The sequence below is a fragment of the Strongylocentrotus purpuratus genome, unplaced genomic scaffold, assembly GCF_000002235.5.
Source record: "Strongylocentrotus purpuratus isolate Spur 01 unplaced genomic scaffold, Spur_5.0 spur5_scaffold_2, whole genome shotgun sequence".
NCBI classification, from domain to species: Eukaryota; Metazoa; Echinodermata; class Echinoidea; order Camarodonta; family Strongylocentrotidae; genus Strongylocentrotus; species Strongylocentrotus purpuratus.
This window is the reverse complement of record NW_022145605.1, coordinates 18,373,141-18,396,386: the sequence shown is the minus strand read 5'-3', so window position 1 is coordinate 18,396,386 and position 23,246 is coordinate 18,373,141. Positions and strand designations below refer to the sequence as shown.

Here is a 23,246-nt window from a genome sequence, read left to right as displayed (position 1 = left end):
GATCTCCTTCAAACTTGCATAATTAATGATGATGATTATGATGATAGTGAAATCGCTACCCTATTCATCATTACTATCATGCTAATAGGCATTATAGGGGTTTCCAGAAAAGGAAGGGAATAAGGAGAAATATGAGAAGTGAAGCGGATGTATAGTTAAATGTGGACTGCATTAGATATTACTGAGAATTAATCATACGTGTGTTCGCCCATTTTGTCTAAGCAGCAGACGGGATAGAATGAAAGCATGAATGTGAAATTTCGAGCTCAGGTTAGCAATTGAATCCTTTCACCAATGGAGAGACCAGTATGTTTGTTTAATCTTGTATCTCAAACTCGACTATGTCAGAACGAATGCTTCAACATTTTCGTCTAACTTTCCCATCTTGTCTGGCTTGACATGCGTTCCGTATCATTTTGTCTTTCTCATAAAAGGCATGATGAGTTAGTCTAGACATGTGTAATAAAATGTTGCATTTAGGGTCACTTTTGAAAGGTGCATGCATCAACTATAGTTGGAAACAATTAAGTTGTACGAAAATCGAAGAAATTAATGAGCTAAACTTTCATATGATTGCTTCAGTCTCATTTCCTATAACTAAGTACGGCAGCATCAATCTCCTAAACAGAAAGATGAAAACATAACCTCACTTTCTTCTCTCATTCTATATGGTCTAACAGGTGATCGTCCAGCGAGCCCTTGCCGCCAAGACCCTCTCTCACGCCAAGGGTGGATGTGTCATGGCCGCTTTCCTCAAGGTCTTACCCATGTTCATCATTGTATTCCCCGGTATGGTTTCCAGGACTCTCTACCCTAACGAAGTGGCGTGCGCCGATCCTGCCGAATGTCTTCGCATCTGCCAGAGTGAAACAGCTTGCACCAACGTTGCATACCCCAAACTTGTGGTGAACATCATGCCCACTGGTACGTTAGGGTTTCGTCTGTTTCTCCTTTGCGTATATAAGATCCCAAAATATAACCATCCTAATCAGTTCTGCGTATTATTATTGAGGGTAGATAAAGGGGTAATATTCCACCATGGAGGTGAGAAATACTACCCCCGCTTATTTGTCATGTCATCCCCCCCCCCCCCCGGGCGAGGAGATCTATATCCAGTATCTTCTTCTCTTCTTTAGCTTGTACCATACAATTCCAGCCAATTACTCTTGAAAAGTAGATTTGGATCATTGACATTATCAACCAGATCGATTGCATATATTTTCAGGACAACGAACCTCGAACAATCACCCCTCGAAAACCACACATTAGGACAATTCCCCCAATCATACATTTACCTTATACAAATTACCCGCGAACAGCATATACCCTCGGATTATACAACTGCGCCCCTAAGCATGCTAAGACAATCACTTCAGGGTAATCGTCTAAGGTGTGGGTGAGTCTGTGAGTATACTGTTCTTTCTGTTGATGGCGTACATAATTGTCGGGTTGTTATTGTGAGTTGGTTATTGTGCTTTGGGTAAATTTCCGGGGATAGTTGTCCGAGAGTGGTAGCCTGGGAGAGGAGGTAAATGACTTAAAATCATCAAATGAATATCAGCTTTTAATGCAGCCACATATTTTAATACTCTTGCTTCAGAATAACACTCCAAACTTGATGGTCTACTTCTAAAGCGGCATAAAGTTCCGATATTCGGGCAACCACCATCTCAAAGTCGAGAAGCGAGTTGCGCAAATATTATCATTTCTGTCATCTCGATTTGATCGTGAAAGGGAAATTTGGAAACCCAAGAAGTTTGGGCAAAAGGTTTCAGCCTCCCCCTCCCCCATCCCCCCACCCACAAATATGTGCCTGTATATAATTATACGCCTATTATACCAATAATCATGATAATTATACCATCATTCTGATGTAGGTGCTCGTGGTCTGATGCTGGCCGTGATCATGAGTGCGCTGATGAGCTCCTTGACGTCGATCTTCAACAGCAGTTCTACCATCTTCACCATCGATATATGGCGCCGAATCAGACCCAACTCAAGCGAGACTGAGCTTATGATTGTAGGACGGTAAGTTATCATAGACTATAGAATACAGTCGATAACTAACAAGAACAACGCCAGGCAAAATTTGTGTATATCGTTTTTATCCTTGTCTACAATGGAACAAAATGTGAAGTCAATTCATATTTTCACATTAATTTTGAAGTTTATGTCTCAACCTAGCTGGCAAATTTCCAAACTTAATTGTTCACCCTTGTCGATAGATATTAAAGCCTGGGGATCATTGTTTTAGTTGGAAGATTTTCTTGTCTGCTTGTTGGTGGACTTGTTAGCAAAGAAGTTACCTTGACGCAGTCCCCCATTTAAAATATCCTATCTTAGAGATAGACGAGTCTTATTTTAATCTACCAGTCTATCAGGAAAAAAGTCAGTATGGATAATTATATACTTTCCAGCATGTTCGATTGGGTATAATTATTTCAATATCAACGAGAAAGTTTGATGAAGATTATTATTGATAATCAAATCCATAGATATCTCATCAGAAGAAGCAACATGATTATTAGAAAATTCATAATAATGAAATCGTTGCCATTCTGTGATTTCCCTTTCCTTTTCTCTTCTCTCTCGCTTCAGTATCTTCATTCTGATCATGGTTGGTATAAGTATCCTGTGGATTCCCATTATTCAGGCCTCGCAGGGAGGACGTCTCTTCGACTACATCCAGGCCGTCACCAGCTATCTGGCTCCTCCTATATGCGCTGTGTTCCTCATGGCTATCATATGGGAACGTGTCAATGAAAAGGTAGGATGCATGGACACCACTGATAATTTTGACACTTACAGTTGGCAAAGTCCGGCCCTTATCAATTCAGCCATAGCCATTAAAATTCCCGTTCTTGTAACACTCTTCACGATGCCACATCTTCCCGTTCGATGTGAATTGGGTACAATTCTGGTCGTAGGGACCCTAAAATCCTACCACGTATGATATTGATCATCATTTTGTGAGGAGGGAGGGGTGGGAGTAAAGTGGGCATGTACCCCACTGACAAATTTGAGATCCGCCACTATTCGTATGAAACATTGATTCATAATAAGTGAGATGACCTAATGAAGGGCATCTTGCGATTGAAGCTGATATTCAATTCAATTTTTTTCAATTCAATTTCAATTTATTTTCCATCTTTAAAAAAAGAACAAATATAACACAGTATTGACACATTGTATTAAAATAATAATATAAACATAAACATGGAGGGATACCCTTGATAAGCAGGTTGCTTGTGAGCAGGGCCCCGGTATACGATATAAAATTCACAACTTTGTTAGAGAAATATCTAAACATTTGAGAGAATTATAAAACAGGAAAATTATATATAAATCAGGAAATTGCGATCACCTTAGCAGCTACATTAAATATAAACACAACTCCGAAAGGTTATATAATTATGTATATATAGAAATCCTGCAAATACCCGATTCTGTTTGGTTGAAGGTCGAGTGGCGGTTTCTTTTACTACTTCTCTTTAATTTTGTGTACCCTTATTAGTTTTTTGTTTTCAGAACTTGCATTTAATCAACCTTCCATATCAATAGCCCCCTTGGAGTCATAAACATATATAACGATGACAAAACATGATAACGAATCTATAAATGGCGTCCTCCCTCCTATACCCATTCCCTTCATCACCTTATTTTATTTGTTGGTTTTCGATCTATTACAGGGAGCCTTCTGGGGTCTGATGGCCGGTTTGGTGGTTGGTCTCGTTCGTATGATCCTCGACTTTGCCTTCCCTTCCCCAGCATGCGGTGATGAGGACGACCGGCCTGCCGTGATCGCCAACATGCACTACCTCTACTTCGGCATGTTCCTCTTCGTCTTCGTGTGTCTCTTCACCGCCGCCGTCAGCCTTCTCACCACGCCCATCCCATCAAAATATGTAAGCACCGGTAACCAATAAGCAGTGGCGTCGATAGGGGCGGGTTGAGGAGGGGGAGGGGGAGGGAGGATGAGGACGTCAATGTTTTTTTTTTTATATATATTTTTAAAATTATTTTTTATTAAAGCCGTGTGCACAGACAGACAGACACACCACACACGCTCACATACTCAGACACACATACAAACTTACATATCCCCTCCCCCCTTCATTCCAAAGCTCAACAAATCCCCCCTCCTTTCCCGAGCATTCACATCTACACATTTGTTGGAAACCATGTCTCTTCCTTTTCCTTCTGACCAAATTATATTAAAAATGTCTGAGTCTGAGAAAGAAGTATTTGCTTCGCCGTCCTTAACTGTGGAAGTTGTCCCATTTTCTGAAGTGAAGTGCTAAAGTGTCCCTCTCCCCCGCTAATTCCTTTTCTTCTTGCCTATTTTCTATAATTCTTTTGTTAATGTCTTGAGGAATTGGGGTTCTTTTTTTAGTTGAACTATATTTAAAAATCATATGTTTTGTTAAAAGAATAATGTGATTTAACAGTTGCTCTTCTCCCGCATTTCATCTTTTTATGTCCCGGCTTGGACATGATCGCAACTACTTTCGAAACGAATCGACTCTGGATCAATGTCAGTGCCCTATTGTATATCCCATAGTCATGTTCGGACGTGTTCGGGTATTCGGATAAATAATTATGGTCATTATTATATTCGCATGTATCAAAGGGTGATGGACAGGGCTATTGTAATTGACTTAAATTGATTTTGTAGCTTCGACCGTGTTCAATTATAGAAATTCTATCAGCAATTTTTAATTTTTAGGGCCTTATCAGTAAGTTTGAGCCAGCACCCCCATTCAAAATGCCATAGCGACGCCCCTGAATATAAAGCACATGTTGCTTGGTCAATCTTCAATCTTTTGTTAGCGTATTGATGTAAAGTGAGTTGGCATGGAGAAAATAATGGCTCGTCTATCTTCTAAAATCGAAACAATTCTGAAATTCTCTGAAGTCCATTCCTCCTGTTATTTTTAAATATCTAAAATTCATTCACTTTACAATTAATACATTTAACATTTGTTTATGAGATATTGAGGGGTATCAAATTACTACCTGATAAGTGTCGGGATTATCTTTGATTGAAAACATCAAAGTCATTGTAATGAGGATGATGGCGATAATAATGGAGATGATTGTACAGAGAAAGGGAAAATTAAATAGTTATTCAACCTTAACGGTGTAGATTCTGATAAAAGGAATTCTGACGGTGCACTGTTGTTCAGGTTTTTTGGGGGAAATGCGGATCGTACACGTTCCTCCAGTGAGAGATAAAAAAAGGGGTAAAATACCAAAGTATAAGGGTGAAAATTTAAAAGAAAACCTTTGCTACCATGCATTGTGATATCTTTTAATATAGAGACGTTTTACAGGCACATGGAGGCTGTTATAGAGCTGGAAGGGCGTTAACGCGTAACATTTGAAACGGAGTTTTAATCAAATATTTCTTTTCCAGCTCGTTCATCTGACGTGGGCGACACGTCATAGCACTCTAGAGCGCCAGGACCTGTCTATCTCCGAGGTCCAAGAACTAAAAGAAAAGGTTCTTGATGAACCAGAAGGTATGTATCATAAGCCAACTCAGAACGTATAAACAACACATCAATCTGGACAGCAGAAATCCAGATTTACACGAAAATTGTTTAGTGCCAGGTTCTGGGTTTCTCTTTTACTTTTCTTCAAGGCTATGTGAAAGCAGTGGCGGATCCAGGGGGGGGGGGGCGCCCCCGGGAAAAAAAACATGTAAAAACACGTGATTTTTTTATCTTTTGGGGGGGGGGGATGGCCCCCCCCCCCCCCCTGGCGCTCAAGGGGCGGGGGTGCAAATTTTCAAATTTTCGAGGGCCAAAAAAAAAATGTGCTCACTAACCCCCCACAAATATGGAATCTAAATAAATCTAATTGAATTGAATTGAGATTTTTGCTGAAATTGCTTCTGAAATGTTTATCATATACGATAAGACAGTTGTTTGAATCAGCACTGTATAAAACAACCAAACAAATACCATGCATGCCCGTTGTCATGTTTCAATACAAATTATTTGATAGTAGGGCCTATATACTAAACAGTTGTTCCCATGCATCTTTATCTATCCACTTTGATTGATTATAATTATTGTAGGAAGACATTCCATGATTGCTTGAGCGGCTTATATCATTAATGCTTGGCTCAAATCAAGACGGTCATTTAATAACAGTTTTCTACACTTCTTGTCGTCATGACGAAGCAAGGGAGAAGCGTTTTACAAATGATGTTACCACGTTATGATCAACACTATACGCATCATCCTAATTCTGTTCATGTTTTCCATTTGCAGAAGAGGAGGAGGTGAAATTCAGCCGCAAGGTGATCGACTGGATGTGCGGTACGGGAAAGCAGCCCGAGATGACCGCGGAACAGGAGGCCGAGCAGTTGGCGAGAATGACGAACATCGAGGAAACCAAGAGGGACAAGATGATCCTCAACATTTCAGCAATCCTAGCCATGGGTGTCAGTGTCTTCTTTTGGGCTTATTACGGCTAAAAAACAACAAATATGTCCCCCTTTTGTATTTAAAAAAAAATTCATTGTCATTGTTGCAGGCAAAGTTTTGATCTAAGAGCTTTTCATTTGAATGCACAGAAAATTCGTTTCGAACAATTCTGCCTTAAATGTGATAATCTAATTTGTTAGGAAGTCTAATTTGCAAAAATATCGATGTGGCTCCCCCCCCCCCCCCTCCCCCCGTCTTTGATTTCTGTTTAAAAAAAAGGTCCAATGCAATCCGGAAATTGATAGAGCGTCAATTATAGTTGCCTAATCAAAGGCGCCAAAAGGTGATACATCTTCACCATGCCTTTCCGTTTCAATCTTGTCTACTGAATGGATATTTAGATGACCAGTTACATAAATCATTACACTTGCTCTCATTACTGAACGTTAAATCCTTGTCTATATTGGGTTTACTAGAATGCTTCGATATATTCAAAGTTTCGGAATGAATTTTTCTTTAAAAAGTCAGTTGGACCTGTCCATAATACCCCACATTTGCATTCAAGGTGAGAAAAAATGTAGGCTTTTATAACAAAATTGTGAGTAAAACCTCAGGCATGAATGCGTACAGTAAACTAGTTGAACAAAATTAAAGATGCAAGCAATTTATATACATGTATTTTTTAATTGTTCGAGTCGACAAAATGAATGCACGTAGTTTGAAGAAAAAGAATCCATCTATTACATGATTACAAGACTAATGAACTAATAACGTTATTTCTGCAGACATTAAGTCATTAAGGTTCGGAAGGCCGTTAACTCATCACCTTGTAGGGGTTTTGCTAATGCTTCTCGTCAACAGACGCTTTATTAGTTTTCAATTAGTTCGTTCATCCAGTAGTTATATTGTGTACAGTCCCCAGAAAACCTTTCAAAATATGTTAAATGTTTTAAAAGCCACAACTCCGTTTGCTGTACTGTGTATATGTTTTTTAATATACTTATTATGAGTTTTTCGTGGATACATGTCATTTCAACTGTTTACTGGTACAATGTTTTCAGTTTTTGTTCAGCTCAAGTTTCTTAATGATACAAACAATCAGTTAATTTCTGGCAGTTTACAAAAAATGAAAACAAACAATTACGATTGTGGAAAGCTCTATTTAAATTCCTGTCATGGTAATTATACTGTATTGTATACTTTCCGAATTCAGTGATTGACGGATAGGATTAGGGAACTCTCTTTAACCTCTGTGCCTTAATTTATTGTATTATACTGAAACTTTTCTCAAGTGAATGTGTAAGATTTTCCGTCTCTATTTTGAATATTTTGAAGGGAATCATTTATTCGACGGGATTAAAATGAGAACGATTCGTTTCAGGCAGTACTCGCTGTACAAGAAGGATCTAAAAATGTATATTAAGGGGTTTAAAAGTGGTATCTGTGTAAATATTCACCTTTGCAGTGAGGGGTATGCATCGAAATTTGCAGTCAGTTTGTAATTAACATTTTCAAAGCGGAACATAATTTCTGCATGTTTTTTTGTGGGAGGGGGGGGGGGGGTGTCAATATGAAAAGAGTGTTAAAAGAAAATTGTCCATGAATCACCACAATAAAGAGAAGTGTACTATGTCTTTTCTTGATGAAAAACCGTTTCGAAAGTGAGAAAAAAAAATTTGTACTTGTAGAGTAGGATACGTTAACATACGCAAGTACAATCCTCTCTCTCACTCTCTTCCCCCCTTCTCTCTCTATCTGCAAGTCTTTAACTTTTTTATTGTCATGTTTTTTACACATCTTTGTTAACTTTGAATGCACATGTAATAGGAATAGAAAGTTTTAAGAATCTTTGCAATGTACAGATTGAAAATGTATATTTTTGAAAAAAGAGAAGTCTATATGATTATTTATCATCATGATCATTGAACATAATTATATACCTCTTGATATCTTTGAATCATAATAATGCGTGATTTTGTTTATGTATAGATTATAGATCATTTCAAAAAGGTTTAATAGCTTGATGTTGAGGAACAGAAGTATGAGAGATGCACTCTCCCTGGGTTAATATTACGAGGTGCTTGGATAGGTCATGTTTCGGTTTAAAAAGTTTAATTTTTTTTTCTTCTTCTTTCAGAGGTTATTTTTAATGGGGTCATGTGATCAATCAACTTGGTTTTACTCTGAACTACTCTCTGAAATAGAAATGAACAGGAGTGGAAATCCGCTCTCTGGTGAGTCATATTATATGTGGGATAATCTCGTTTGGAGAGTGGAATCTACGCTCAAAAAGAGTGGATGGAATTCACAACTTTGGAGCCGACTCCACATGATCTCAAGTGGATTCAAACTCAAAGGAGTGATCCTAACATGACTAATAAAGAAGTGAATTGCTACTCCTCTGCATTACCAGAGTAATGAACTAAGAGTTTAAATAAGAGTACTGGGTGACACTAAGTTGATCTTGCATAACGTGATTAGGAAAAAGATCAGTGTGAATTTCAACATGCTTGCGGCCAGTTGATTGTATTGTAATAGTGTACAAATGATTATAATGTTTGTTGAATAAAGTCGATGATGATTGAATTTTACTGAAATGCATCTTAGAGTTGTGAGATTATTCTTTGTTGTATGGAGTTGTCTTGTTATCTATTTTACTGTGTTGAAGTTTAAAAATGGTATTGTTCACAACAGTCTTGCTTCTTAAAAATCCTCTTGTTAATTCAGACTTTTAGAGTAACCCTCTTGATCCCCTTTGGCCCTTGAAAATGGCTATTTATTACCATTCTGCATTGCAGTCAAATAGCTTTGCTATAGAGAATTCATATATCACTGCTTTGATGATATGGAATAATTTTAATGAAAAATTATTTAAAGCAAATAAGCCCTGTGACAGAGATATCAATTACTTCCAAGTGGCCTTTAACTTAAGTTTAGAGGTTCAGGATCAGATTTAAGGTAAGTTTAAGGGTTGGTTCAGCATGGGGTTGTTTTCTGAAAATAATGTTATATTTTTTTCTTTACTTAAACAATGTAAATTATCATACAGATCAAAATTAGGACAATTAAGTCATCGATTAATGTCTGTGCAAGCCCCAATGGCAAGTGTTCCATTCGAATTGAGTTTCTCATGACAACTAACATCATTTTCCCAAACATTAAAGATAACATTGTTCTAAAAATCCAAGTCATGGACAATGAGCATATTTCATGATCAGAAAACTTTCAACTCAAGATGTGTAAGGATGTTTTTGTTTGGGAGATCTTACCTTTACTAGGGAAATAATATCTCTCAGCCACCATATTTCTACAAATGTGTCCCTTTCTCTATCACACAAAACTTCCACTAAAACAATGTGAAATTAAATCCAGCAAGAGTATCACAAAGGTTTAGAGCTGTCTGAGTTCCGGCTATAAACAAAATAGAATGTTATAATAAATTACACTAAGTTCAAACAGCATTCTTGCATACAAGTAACGTATCAAAAGTATTTATTTCATTTTCCACATTCTGTTGTCACTCACAAAGACAACTTTTTTGAAGAACTTTACTTTTTGCTTTTAAACTTTACAATTGTCCTCTAACATTACAACTGGTTTTAAAAAATTATACCATGTGACTCATTTTGAATGTTTACTTGCACATTCTCATAATCTATAGGAGCTCCTTGCACTTCGGGTTATCAAATTAATGAAGTACTTTTAATACAAAGCTCAATGTACGAAAAAAAAGTACAACCAAAAAAGACTTGATTATCTCACATAGTATATTTACCTAAGACATAATCATTATTTGTTTGGCATCACCTCTGTGTGACTAGAAGGGAAAAACACAATTTAAATCATAAGCCTACACTCCGCCCTGAATGGAGAGGGGGATGAGATCACCCCTTCCTAGAATCCTTAGTAACCTTACTATCTTATCATAAAAGCTCCTGTTCTTATTTTGATGAACTTTGAAATTGACAGGATCAGGTGACATAATTGCGTGACAGACGCTCCACAACAAGTTTAGGGATGGGGCAGGGGTCTAGACAGATATTTCACAGGCTCTGAGCTGCTCCGGTACCATGGGCAAATTGGGGTTCTAGGACACCTACCCCCTGGACATTCACCGCCCGGATAACCACCCCTAGTCAACTACCCCCTTAGACAACTATCCCCTAGGGCGTAGGGCGACTACCCTTGACAACTACCCCCTAGGACAATTACCCCCCAGTCAACTACCCCCAGGCAACTACCCCCTATGGCAACCACCCTCTAGAACAACTACCCCAGACAACTATCCTAGTGGGTAGTTGTCCTGGGGGTAGTTGTCCCGGGGGGTAGTTGTCCTAGAGGGTGGTTGCCCTAGGGGGTAGTTGTCCTAGGGGGTAGTTGTTCTAGGGGGTAGTTGTCCTAGGAGATAGTTGACTGGGGTGGTAATCCAGGGGGTGGATGTCCAGGAGTTAGGTGTCCTGATACAAATTTCAACATATCAGAAATGTTGTGGGTCCGGATGAATGGGGGAGCGAAGTGGACAGTGTACTAGACAGTCATTAGGTTCATGCCCTGTAACGTACAATAATGATACATCACTGCTAAAATTGCCCAAAAATTCATGTATTTAACTTATACATAAAGAGGCATACACCAGCTAAAAAAACTTTGCTTGTTATTCAGCTACATTAAATCACATATGCTTGATACAAATTAGAGGAATAGGCAACAATGATGCATAAAAACTTGTACAAATGAAATGCCTTTTTAGATTAAAAAAATATATATCAGGGCCCCACCTTGTAAAGAGTTAATACCAATTGCAACGTATTTGTGACTGATATTAATCGCAACCATGTACATAAGAGATAGAGTAATGCAAACTTGCAATTGACAAGAGGACTTGCGATTGATTTGGATCAATCGCAACTCTTTATAAGACAGGGGCCCAGATAATGATCTTAATGTACATAAGTAAATTATACTTCAATTGAGTCCAAAATTTCACAAATTTTTAGTCTAATTTCTCAACCATTTTGACTGAGCACTGAATATGGCCATTAAGCCTCTGTCCAAAGGACAATATGAATAAATATGCTATGTGAATAACTTAAAAATATATTTTATCTTTTCCTTTTCTCATGATCCCTGAACTTTTTCACTTCACCATATTGTCACAGAATATGAGCACCTTCCAAAAATCAACCTCTGACTGAAATCAATACAGATAGTCTACAAGATAATGAAGAAGAAAAGAAAAGTTTACATCTCTCAAACTTCTCTCAGTAGCAAATTTCCCATGCATCATCTAGCTCCTGCAAAGCAACTGGAGCTATACATACTCCCACCAGGTTGTCGATTCCATTCCTCAATGCATCCAGTACAGGCACATTGTAACTGCATGCAATTTTTCTTCTCACTGCCCTTAGCAAGGCATGGAGGTTAGATGCCTCATTTCTTGTACTGCAATACAAAAGAGTAAACAAACACCAGTTAAATATTTCTCTCCGATTTTCTGAGATATAAGGCAGAGGTATTTTCTGTAAGGAGTGATCTACATATCCAAGTATTATGAGCCTTAAAGCCTAAGTTAGAAAAAAAAGAAAAGAAAAGGAAATGGTGGATGCAAATGATAAAACCAGTGAAAGTAGGTCTATAATAAAGTAGGATATAAAGTATTTACCCTTTCACTATTGTACAAAAACAAATTAAAACCTCATAATTACGGGTCAACAGGGGTCAAATTTGCTGGAGTTACAGTGACGACATGACATGTGGACCCCATCGGTTCACCTATATAGCTGAGGTGATGAGCCATATTGCTTAATCAATGCAAAGTCAATGTGAATATGCCTACTCCACATAAGATGATATCATCAAGTTGATAGCAAGTTTTTAGGTCGACAACTTTCGATTTACAAAGCTTTGGATTTTGAGTTTTCAGAGAGCCGATACTCCTCTGACGGACACTTAAATGGCATATAATTGGTATTATTGTACTCTATGGCTTATAAGCTTTCCATTGATTAAGTTGATTTAAGTTTCCTGAAAAGAAAAGTCTACACTGTACTAATTTCACAAAAATAGTCAAATCACAGTTTTCTCTCTAACTCATTCAAAATCTTGAATACACATTTACCACAAATACACTTTCAAACAATATTAACGACAAATACAAGTTTACAACGTATAGGCTATATATATATATATATATATATATACCAACATATGAACAGATGGCTAGATGTGAAATATATGAAAAACAACTCATTGATTAATTATACAATAATACGAGCCAGTGAACTTAATTTACTCGCAATCTTAAAGATACCCAACACAGTTCTTTTATTCAAAATCTGTTTTTGATCTATAGGCCTATATAGACTAATTACAACTGATCTATTTAACAAACCTAAATGCATAACTGATATGACGAGCCTCATATATGATCATTTACCTTTTCTAGAATCCATTTTGAATCCTCTATGGCCTTGTCTATTATCTGTTTAAGTCTCTCTGGGTCCGTCTCATCCGAATGACTATGAAAACCCTATAAAAAGCAAAATATAGGAAGAAAAACAAGAAATTATGAATGAAGAGCCTATTTGGACAAGTACAAAAAGTATGTTATACTGGTGAAGATCTTAGCTCTTGCAATACACAAGATCTGGACAGCAAGGAAGGGGGAGGGGAGGGAGGGGGAGCATACACCTATGCTCCGTGATTCATTTTCCACACCTCCTCCTTTTTCTTCTTCTACTACTTCTTCTCTATCTTCTTCTTGAATAAGTTTATTTCTTTGCTTTCTTCTTCTCCTCCTACTTGGCTTTCTTCTTCTCCTTCTTCTTTCTTTTTCTTCTTCTACTCCTCCTGTATCTTCTTCTCGAGCAAGTTTTTTTCTTAATTCTTCTCCAGTTCTCCTCCTTCTTTGCTTGAATCTTCTTTGATCTCTTCATCTTATTCTTAGTGTCTTACTTGGCTTTCTTCTTCTTCTTCTTCTTCTTCTTCTTCTTCTTCTTCCATTTCTTCTTCTTCTTCTGGCTATCAGATTTTGATCGTTTATGAAAAGGAGAGGGTAGATCAAAGGGTCTCTTTTTTAATTTGTTGAATTAAAAAAAATATATCATAGTCTATACTTCATAGAATGAGCCGATTATAAATTAAATGTAAAACAATTTCTGATTTTCTTGACCATTGCAAATTACATGAATTTCACTGAACTGAAGTGAGTCTGAAATGACAAATCTTCAAGATGAGACCTAGAAACAGAATTAACTAAATACTGTATTAGCTCTACCTGTCTGACGTAATGTTTGTAGTGAACTTGCATTGGCTTCTCCGGCAGATCTTCGCATGTTCTCATCAAATAGCGATAGAGTTGACGAGCTGTTTTAATAGACTCCGCTGTCACTCTATAACCAGCCATTTTCTCATCTAAAGATCGTATGATATGACATTGAAATGGTTCAATATTTTGTTGATGCTCAGGAGTCGGAAATTTTTACAGAAGGTAGAACTGCAGTGGCAAGATGCATTCACCTGAAGTCGCCGTCGAGATGATAAACGGAGGGATTCGGAGGTCGCGCTCCCGCCCAAGCTTCGGCGGGGACCACAGTTGAACGATGCCCCTCCGCAGCGGCTCTAGCCACTTCTAGGCTTAACTCCAGGTACACATGTGACGTGTATTATATTTGTTAATTAATATTAAAGATAGTTAAGGGATGCTGAAATAGTATTTTGAAAATTCACAATAGAAGCTGTGAATATTTTATCATTCAGGTATTTTGAAGCACTTTTTTAGCTTTTAGGTTACATTAGGATTATGAGTGACATTTAATAGAAAACTTTTTAGTTTGATTTAAAACTAGTTGTATGCACCTGTCAGCTGTAGTGTGCATGTGACTGCATAATCGCACCACTTTTCATATGCTCTCGACTCTCCGTGCTCTCACGTCTCTTTATTCACATTCTGAAGAGTTTGTGATACTTGTTTTCGCAAGAAATGGCAGTTACCCGGTTTCTTGAGTTGGTTTTCTTTGTGTACTTTGTGGTGCATATACCAGTGTCCATCTTGTTCGACTCGCAAGGGATATTTCCTCGAGAGTGGTATCCAGACTTCGTAAGTTTATAGTTTATATAGTCCGATATGTAATCAAATGTACTTATGAGCCTATTTAATTCAATAACCATTGGTAATCTTATGAAATCCTAACCCAGTAACCTGCCAATAAACCATGTGTGCATCTCATCTCAGTTATTATCAGGGCAGTGATATCAAACTCAAAGCATAGTGATATGATATGATTATTAAAAAAAACATATTCTTCACTTATAAACTAAATTATACTAGATCTAGATGAAAAAGCTTTTTTTGTCTGAACAGGTATTTTTGAAAAATCAGGAGCAACTTCTAAATACCCCACCACACAGACTGACCAGACATTCAGCATACCGGTAAAAACAAAAGTGTTATCAATGACAATGTTGGACAAGGAAATTGAGATTTGATTTTGAAGAAGAGATTGAGAGTGGGATATGAGGATAAGGGGAAAGATCAGATTCAGAGAGGTGAGAGAGCTGTATGAAGAAAGAGGTATAGTGAGCGTGAAAATACTAAGACAGGGGGAGAGAGAGCTATCTAGAGTAGATGGAGGGAGATCGGGAGAGAGTCATACTTATAGAGGAAGATCGACGATGGAGGGAGAGATTCAGAGCTTTAATTTATTGCCAAAGCAGGTTTTTTAATCTTTTTTTTTTGGGGGGGGGGGGGGTGGGAGGGGTCAGGGCCTATTGATTTTCAGTGTTTTTTAAAAATTATTTCTCAGGTTCATTAACTTCATTCATTGCCACAACTCCCACAAGGGCATTATATCGATGTTGCAGCATATAAACCCTTCTTGCTGCAAACATACTATTATATGTATTCACCTGCCATCCTTCTTTGATCTTGTTTTATTTCAGTTGGTGACCCCTAAACTCCAGTACACTACTCAATTCAAGGATGTTCTTTTTGGAGACCCACCCATCTGGTTCCAATCTTTCATCTATGCAGAGACATTCTTCCAGCTTCCATTCTTCTTTGTAGCAGCATATGCATTCTACAAAGGTATACTTTAATTAACATTCAGCAGCCTCAATTAGTTGGGGGGGGGGGGGGGGGTAAAGCCACATTCTTCTTTAATTATAACAGCATATGCATTATACAAAGGTATTCTTTAACATTCAGCAGCCTCAATTAGTTGGGGGGGGGGGGGGGAGGGGGTAAAGTCACATTCTTCTTTGTATTGTAGCAGCATATGCATTATACAAAGGTATTCTTTAACATTCAGCAGCCTCAATTAGTTGGGGGGGGGGGTAAAGCCACATTCTTTGATTGTAACAGCATATGCATTCTACAAAGGTATTCAATTCTTTTATAGGAACAGTCGCAAAGGGCTGGGTGGGGGACTAGGTAAGCCTACTCTTCATAAGTGAAATATGTTGGGACCGCAAACAAATAGTATGACTTGCAAATGCAAAATGTGACTTAGGAAGTTTAAATAAGACGTGGTTTGCATAATTTGGTTTAAAATGATTTGACTTTTCAAATTTAACTTGTGCAACTTCGATTTATGCATGTACTTTCAATGTTTCTCTTGCTTTTGTAGTAGTAATAGGCCTATGGATATGGATTAGACCATGATGTAATTTGAACACATTGATGTTTCCTACAAGTATTGAATACTTATTATTAGTTTGTTACACTTACTGTTATTATTATTTCTGTGATCTATCTGACATATTCTTTATTCCTGAAGATGACAGTAGGAAATGGTATTGGACGCTAGGTTTTTGTGGTATGGTCAAAAGCCACATGACAAAAGATATCTCTTTGGATATAACTGTCATCCATTATCTAAAAAAAATCAATTCTTTAAAAACTTTTTTTTTTCTTTCATTGTGGTCTCTTCATTAAATCGTACAAGTACATGTTCATAGACAAAATACTTTCATACGACACTGTACAGAAATCTCCTTTTTACAGACTGCAAATCCAAATGGACTAGATGCCCTCGAGTTGAGCTGAACAAAAATTTATTTGAATCTTAATGTCAAAAATTACCTCTTCCTCACTTTCTTTACAAACGAAAATCCCAGGCAACTGCAAGTGGATCCGTATCCCTGCCATCGTGTACAGCACCCACGTGGCCACCACAGTGATACCCATTGTAGCGGAGATCTACCTCAGCGACTTCGCCCACGCCTCCTTCCCCGGACCGAGCACATTCCAGGAGAGAACAACCCTCGTCGGGATCTACGCACCGTTCCTCGTGGTTCCGTTCATCATGCTTGTCACCATGCTCTTCAGTGCAGAGTACAGAGGTGGTAGCGGTCGAAAGCAGAAGGCTAATTAATCAATGTGGATGTCTCAGGCACTTTTTTATTTGAAAGGAGGGGGGGGGGGAAGAACCTTCAGGCTTCAGATAGCATTGCAAAGTCTACTAATCATACAAAAAAGCAATTTATTATTGATCACTAGTGGCGGAAAGCAGAAGTCTAATTAATCAATGAGGATGTCTCGGACAATTTTTTATTTGAAGGGGAAAAAAAAGACCTTCAGATAGCATTGCCATGTCCACCAGTACTAATCATATAAAAAAAGCAATGAAAGTTTTTTCATATTTCATTATTGATAACCCAAACCGATTTATAATTTTTGGGTTAAATTAATGGATATTTGGCATATGCTATATGGGTCTATAGAGATATCCTGTATTGCTTTATTTCCATTAATTCCACACAAAATAAAAAATCACTCAAGTTGACTCAACATGACCTTTGACCATGACATGTACCTGTCTTATATTGCTTTGAATTGAACACAACACACTTTTCATTAAATTGTGTGTGCTTGGTTTGCTCACTTTGCTGGGAAATGTTGATAAAATGTATTTTCTGCCAATAACAGAATTGCCCTATTTTAACTCGTTTGAAACTTATAATATGCTTATTTGATAGCCAAGGCTGTAATTAAAAAGGCCTCTCACAGTCATAATTGCCGAGATTAATTTTCTGGTTTGGGGAGATAAGTATTCAATTCATACATGATAGACCATGATTATACTTATTACTTTATTCCATTTTTTAAGTGAAACAACACCTGGGGCCTGTTGCATAAAAACTCACTTTTGTCATTGATGGTAACTTCTATGGAAACCTCTTCGATTGGCTGTCGAGTACTGTTGCCATGGTAGTTAATATTGATGGCAAATTTATCATCAATGGTGAGTTTGATTTAACTGGCCCAGTAGAGCAAGATACATGTATTCTAAGCACTATGAACAGTTTCTCAGCATGACATGGGCGTGGCCATTTGTCACGTGCTATGCAAAGTCATTTAACAAGAAAATGTATTCAAATTTATACATGTAGATGCTTTCCCATGTTTTTGGTGAATAAGTATTGCATTCATCTGCTTATCTTTTGTACCATAATTGTCAGAATGCAAATTGCATGAATAAGCTGTTGCTCTTCTAGGGTGAAGGTTTTGCATAAATGAAATGGATTTGTCAAGTGCTAAATTCTAGTATTTAAAAATAAATTAGTGACAATTGTTCACCCGTTTATATATTTTTCACCAAATATAATTTGTATAGTACCTTCTCAGCTATGATTTTGCCTCATCTAAAAGTAAAGGTTTTGTTATTGAACTAACAATCTTTCCAACTAGAGCTTGGTGCATAGTACATGCACAAGTTTACCTGGTACATCACATTATCAAGAACATGGCCCCTATCAATAATCATATAATGCTAAAAGGCATTAAATCCTGCCATAAATATCTTCTTTTAAATATGTTATACATGTTCATAAGGAATACTTTAAATCGATGTACAGGAATAAATCTCATCTTTCAGCTGCACTTATTCTTTGAGGTGAGGTTTCCTTTAAGCTGGAAGGTTTCAAATCTCTCTTGTAAGTTGTAAAGCAATGCTGTGATCATCAATTATCCTCAGGGTATTAAACTATTATTAATATGTGAATATGTAAATACAGGTAATGTTATCTAATCATTCCAAGTTTGGACAAACAGATATTTTTCATTGTTATAGAAGTTCAACTTTTACTTGATTTATGACAAGTTTTGTATCATCAGAAGACATAATCTATCCATGTTGAAATGGATCTGAAATAAATCATGTGAAAAGTACACAATTCTTCATTGATGTTATTTTGTGGTTTATCTCTGCTTCTCTTTTTCAAACACACCTTTTCTCTCTCTCTCTCTCTCTCTCTCTCTCTCTCTCTCTCTCTCTTTGTCTCATCTCTCCTCCCTGATGTCTTTAATATATAGGACACTAAAATTACCAAAAAATACCTTGGACTTTCCAAAGTAGATGGAAGAGAGTGATCCATGCTTTAGTATGAGTGGAGGTGTAATGGTATACACAAATAGTACAGTTCCTTCATTTCAATATCAATCCAATGGTTTAGGGCTTGAATCCCAGCCTGTCACTGATGTCCTTAGACAAAATACTAATCCCCATTCGCCACTCTAGACCCGGGCGCAAATGATTATGTCGTTATTGCTGGGTCCTCGGGAAGAACAGCATTGATGCTGATGAGGCTTCCCTGGGATAACAGAATTAGTAGTAGTAGTAGTAGTACATGTATTAGCAGCAGTTAGCGGTAGTAGTAGTAGTAGCAGTAGTAGTAGTAGTAGTACCATATATAGTAGTATAGTTGCATTCTCTCACAAACCATATCATATATCATAAATGTATAATTTTTTTTAATGACACACTGCTGATGATCGCTATCATCTAAACAGGTACTTCCACTGAGTAAAAGGCCCAGCACTAATAAAGACACTTTATCATGGTTTATAAATAGCATTAAGCATTTTATTTACAATATCATAATTATTTACAAAATATGTACACTAAAATGTTAGATAATAGACAAGGGATGGATAGGACTTATGCATGTATTGTACATCGCTCTAAGAAGTTGGGAAAATTTCACAGTCAGTTGTATGTTCTGTTGGATTTTTTTTGTAAAGTCCAAAAATCTCTGCTATTTATTTATTTGTTTACCCTCCCCCCCTCCCCAATACGGGCCACAATAAATATATTTGATTAATGAGTTCACAATGTAGTGAACCTAGTGCAGCTGCAGTGTCTCTTCATGAAGGCCATACTTACAGATTATAAACACATCATTTTCACTACTATAACACTAGAAACTTAACATGGAAACAGAAAACCCTTAATAGCAAAGTAAATTCTCTACCAAATTCTTAGAGAACTAAATTCCTCTTTCAATGACCCAATACACTACTACTGTATGGTGTATAACACACTCAAGCTCTCATTACAAGGATATTTGCCAGACCTCATTCTGTTCATTTTTAGCCCTAATGGAACAATATTTCATTAAGATTTCGCTAATTTCCTTGGTGTAAAATACTTTGCTACAAGATTCCACTGTACTACGTATGCTCTTTATTTATCCCCTTCAACTGATTACAACTAAACTAAATATGAACCTCTGGTCTTATGGCTAAACAAGTCTAAGCACTGCCCTTGGTGAGAAAGCGGTAAACATTGATCAGCAGTTACATTGGAAAATTGGAATGCAGGAATCAGAATTTGTCATGAACTAATAAACTTCCCCGTTGAGTTCCCATGTCTATGTCAGGCAAAGATCCATACTTTGGCAATGGAATCACCCACAATGTATAAATCCTAATCATATATGCCTTTACTTGATGTATAGGAGATCGATATATTCAGTTCACTTTCTGATCAGATTGAGGGAGAAAAGAAATGATGCTGAACTAATTATCAGAAACAAGGAAATAGCCTGTGTACTAAATGTAATAAAAACGTTTTCAGGTTCATTAACAACAACAAAAACTGATGACTGTTTCAGCATTCTACATCCCGATGTAAAGGGCAAGTGTCTCTGACCTAATTTGTCTGTACCTGTTCCAGACATTGAACCCTACTACATTCCTGTCTGCAATGCACTTTATCTTAACAGAGATAGGGACCATATGTTTCTTATGATAAATACATCTACCTTGTGAGAATACTATTTATTTAGAATAAACTGCTCTATGAATTCATTCTGTTCTGCTTCTTCCTTCTGCAGTGCAGCATATTGGATGCGATACCTGCAAAAACAAAACAAAAAGATATTTGGGTTATCAATTAAGGAAATGTTAATGGAAATGATATGATCATAATAATAGTAATAAAATATGATACTTTCATAGTGTATATATATATATCCACCAAGCGAGGTGCTCACAGCATTCCACAGCAACACGTTCAAGGAATCCTTCCTACTGGTACCCATTTAACATCTGAGTGGAGAGTGGCAAATGTAGATTAATATCTTGCCACGAAGGAACAATGACCTAGGGTACATTTCAGGGGGGAATGATTCTGCTTTGTCATAAATGGGATTATGATCTATAAAAACTCCATACTCATTCCAATTTCTAACTGCTTTGAAATTCCATACATGTAGAGCTACAAAATCTAAACTGTAAGATAAGTTCCATCCAAAATAAGCATCAATTGTTTTTTAGTTAAAATACCTGTGATATTCATTTATGGGTGACTTCAATTCATTCAGATTTCACAGAAAATCCGAACAGAATGTTTAGTAGTGTTACAATGAGTTAATGCTCATGATACATAATCAAAAGGTACTCATTTTCATTCCAATGTCCATTTACTACCAAAACACCCCTCCCAATAATAAAGGACACAAGATAGAGTGGAATATTTAGACCAGGTATTAAATACAAATTTTCAACTGATCCAAATTGATCATCAATCTTCTCTTATATGCAGAGATTCTATCGATGTCAAACTGGCAACTTTTAGCTTTTTAAACAAGACCGGGGCCCAGCCTTTGAAGACAGGTAACTTTTCAACAGAGGTGATAATCATATCCTAGCAAAGTTTGACTGTTCATGACATAATGTACAAAGTATCGGTTATTAGTACCTCTCCAACTGTGTCTTCTTCTCTGCAATCAATGCTTGGAGTTGTTGTTGTTGGGCTTCCCTCTGTTTAGAGATGGATTTCAGGAGATTCCTTGATCCAATGGCCTGATGGATATTAAAAAGCAATCTCTAGTTTAATGCAATAACTATATTTTTAAAACCCAATGTACAATTTTCAAACTGTTCATTTGTTTGCCAGAGATATCTTGGGATAAAATCATGAAACTCATTTGAAATACAAGTCAATAGGAAATTTGATTGTCTCAAACAAAATGGAATGCCATTTGTTTTATCTGGGCTGGAAAATGATATTTCTTTCCAAGAATTTGAAAATATATTGCTTAGGTTTTGTTTTCTAAATTAACTCACTACTGATATCAATTTAACAATAAGCAATGAATATCTATCATTTATATAATTATTATTATCATTTTGTCGTGTTTTTGTTGGGGGGAGGGCTTAAATTTTGTATATCCCTCTTCCATCTCCATGTATTCTTTTTTAGATTCTCCATTAGTATTTTAAAAGACATGCATGCATGCATATAAGCAGCATGGGCTTGATTTCTTACCGGTAGTTATATTCTAAATAAATATCAAACTCCTGCAATTAGTGTGTACATCATCTCAGCCTCCTACCTTCATTTTCTCTTTCTCCACCTCTTTTGCAAGTTGATCGACTTTGTCAATAAATCCGCCTACTATGTCCTGGAAATCACCAATTTCTATAATATTCAATAACAAAAACAAAAGGAAGTCCATCAAGATCAATAAATATAAAACTTCTTTTTAAAAATCAAATTTAGCAATGAATTTGAATTTAGCAACACTCCCTGCACCTTTTACTCTTATCATTATTTTCATTAAATTCTGCATCAAATTGACAACATAAGATCTGCCTTTTTCATACACCAAATTTATTCCGCCAGGTCAAATCACATCATGGTATTACAGCCCCCCGTCACAGCAGAGCCAAAGGTCAATGTTTTTACAATGCAACTCGCACGTCAGTTTTTTTTTTTAACTTGCACTCTTGACATTGCCATTGAACTTGAGTTGAGTAGATCTAGGACCTCTTTCACTTAAATTCGAAGCCACTCAAGCGAATCGGCCAATGGGAGCATGTAAACTCATGTCATAGTACAGCGCTTGATGTGCTTGCCCTAAAATCTACTCTTCTTCTTCTTCTTCTTCCTGAAAAGTGCAGGCTTCATTAAATGAAGTTTAACAGAGTTTCTGTAGATTCTATGTAATGTAGATCTAGATCTAGTAATGAGGTGTTTGCGGACACAGTCATTATAATGGTCATACTCATTTCATAGTCACACTCATACTTCATATTATAGTCATAGTCTACTCATAATAGTCCACAACACAGCACGCACAGCCACCTATCACTATATCATCAGCTAATAATCCTTTGTCTACAACAGTGGCAGGGGACGGGGCGGGCAGAGACGGCTCGATACCAGTCCGCAGTTCCGCTAGCGCTGCGAGATATGATGGGCTCAATCAATTTCCTGTTTACTTACTGTCTACGAAATCTTTACATTCCTCCTTTAGTTCTGTCGTTTGATTTTGAATTTCAGGTTCCAATACTCGTATCTTATTTAAATCATCAAAGTGCAAACCAGCATTTGCAAGAGCTTCATCAGCCATGGTTACGGTATACAAATGACTGAATGTAGTAAATTGATTTCGAGAGAAATATGCAGCAGCCTCGTCCAAAAATATATATAACATTTTTTTACACAAATTTATTTTTGAAATTTAACATATGAAATTTTGTTTTACAAAATTGTTTATATTGTAAAAAGATCATTTTGATTTAAA

General features: G+C 36.9%; 4 protein-coding genes across 5 annotated transcripts in view; 2 read left to right on the top strand and 2 right to left on the bottom strand.

The window, feature by feature from the left end:
• The window catches only part of LOC593500 (sodium/glucose cotransporter 4), a 51,850-nt gene extending 42,815 nt beyond the window's left edge, over positions 1–9,035 (top strand). The window contains exons 8-14 of one of the 2 annotated variants that reach the window (XM_030991881.1): positions 681–924; positions 1,878–2,028; positions 2,599–2,767; positions 3,690–3,905; positions 5,417–5,522; positions 6,141–6,143; positions 6,279–9,035. In XM_030991881.1, coding sequence (XP_030847741.1) covers positions 681–924; positions 1,878–2,028; positions 2,599–2,767; positions 3,690–3,905; positions 5,417–5,522; positions 6,141–6,143; positions 6,279–6,484 — 1,095 coding nt within the window. In that variant the 3' untranslated portion in view covers positions 6,485–9,035. The remainder of the gene's footprint in view (positions 1–680; positions 925–1,877; positions 2,029–2,598; positions 2,768–3,689; positions 3,906–5,416; positions 5,523–6,140; positions 6,144–6,278) is intronic. The other variant, XM_792972.5, reaches the window with a different exon arrangement.
• A 2,525-nt stretch (positions 9,036–11,560) lies between these two features.
• Positions 11,561–14,084, bottom strand: LOC100892403 (LYR motif-containing protein 9). The gene is made up of 3 exons (XM_003726737.3): positions 13,711–14,084; positions 12,871–12,963; positions 11,561–11,876 (listed from the first exon to the last, which is right to left on the bottom strand). The coding sequence occupies exons 1-3, from the start codon at positions 13,837–13,839 to the stop codon at positions 11,865–11,867; spliced, it is 234 nt and encodes a 77-aa protein (XP_003726785.2). The 5' UTR covers positions 13,840–14,084; the 3' UTR covers positions 11,561–11,864.
• Positions 14,085–14,264: 180 nt separating this feature from the next.
• On the top strand, positions 14,265–18,608 carry LOC593478 (sigma intracellular receptor 2). Its single transcript, XM_792951.5, has 3 exons — positions 14,265–14,532; positions 15,375–15,519; positions 16,551–18,608. Exons 1-3 carry the CDS (start codon positions 14,416–14,418, stop codon positions 16,805–16,807), a joined length of 519 nt encoding a protein of 172 aa, XP_798044.2. The 5' UTR covers positions 14,265–14,415; the 3' UTR covers positions 16,808–18,608.
• Positions 18,609–19,275: 667 nt separating this feature from the next.
• LOC593465 (intraflagellar transport protein 20 homolog) lies at positions 19,276–23,125 on the bottom strand. The gene is made up of 4 exons (XM_792938.5): positions 22,946–23,125; positions 22,053–22,138; positions 21,416–21,519; positions 19,276–20,571 (listed from the first exon to the last, which is right to left on the bottom strand). The coding sequence occupies exons 1-4, from the start codon at positions 23,070–23,072 to the stop codon at positions 20,490–20,492; spliced, it is 399 nt and encodes a 132-aa protein (XP_798031.3). The 5' UTR covers positions 23,073–23,125; the 3' UTR covers positions 19,276–20,489.
• Positions 23,126–23,246: the final 121 nt, after the last annotated feature.

Coding starts and splice junctions, on each gene's coding strand:
- LOC100892403 (XM_003726737.3), bottom strand. CDS start 13,839: ATGGCTGGTTATAGAGTGACAGCGGAGTCTATTAAAACAGCTCGTCAA. Junction 12,964..13,710: donor ACAAACATTACGTCAGACAG/GTAGAGCTAATA, acceptor TGCTTTTTATAG/GGTTTTCATAGTCATTCGGA.
- LOC593478 (XM_792951.5), top strand. CDS start 14,416: ATGGCAGTTACCCGGTTTCTTGAGTTGGTTTTCTTTGTGTACTTTGTG. Junction 14,533..15,374: donor GAGAGTGGTATCCAGACTTC/GTAAGTTTATAG, acceptor GTTTTATTTCAG/TTGGTGACCCCTAAACTCCA. Junction 15,520..16,550: donor AGCATATGCATTCTACAAAG/GTATACTTTAAT, acceptor CGAAAATCCCAG/GCAACTGCAAGTGGATCCGT.
- LOC593465 (XM_792938.5), bottom strand. CDS start 23,072: ATGGCTGATGAAGCTCTTGCAAATGCTGGTTTGCACTTTGATGATTTA. Junction 22,139..22,945: donor ATGTAAAGATTTCGTAGACA/GTAAGTAAACAG, acceptor TGAATATTATAG/AAATTGGTGATTTCCAGGAC. Junction 20,572..21,415: donor AAGAAGACACAGTTGGAGAG/GTACTAATAACC, acceptor TTGTTTTTGCAG/GTATCGCATCCAATATGCTG.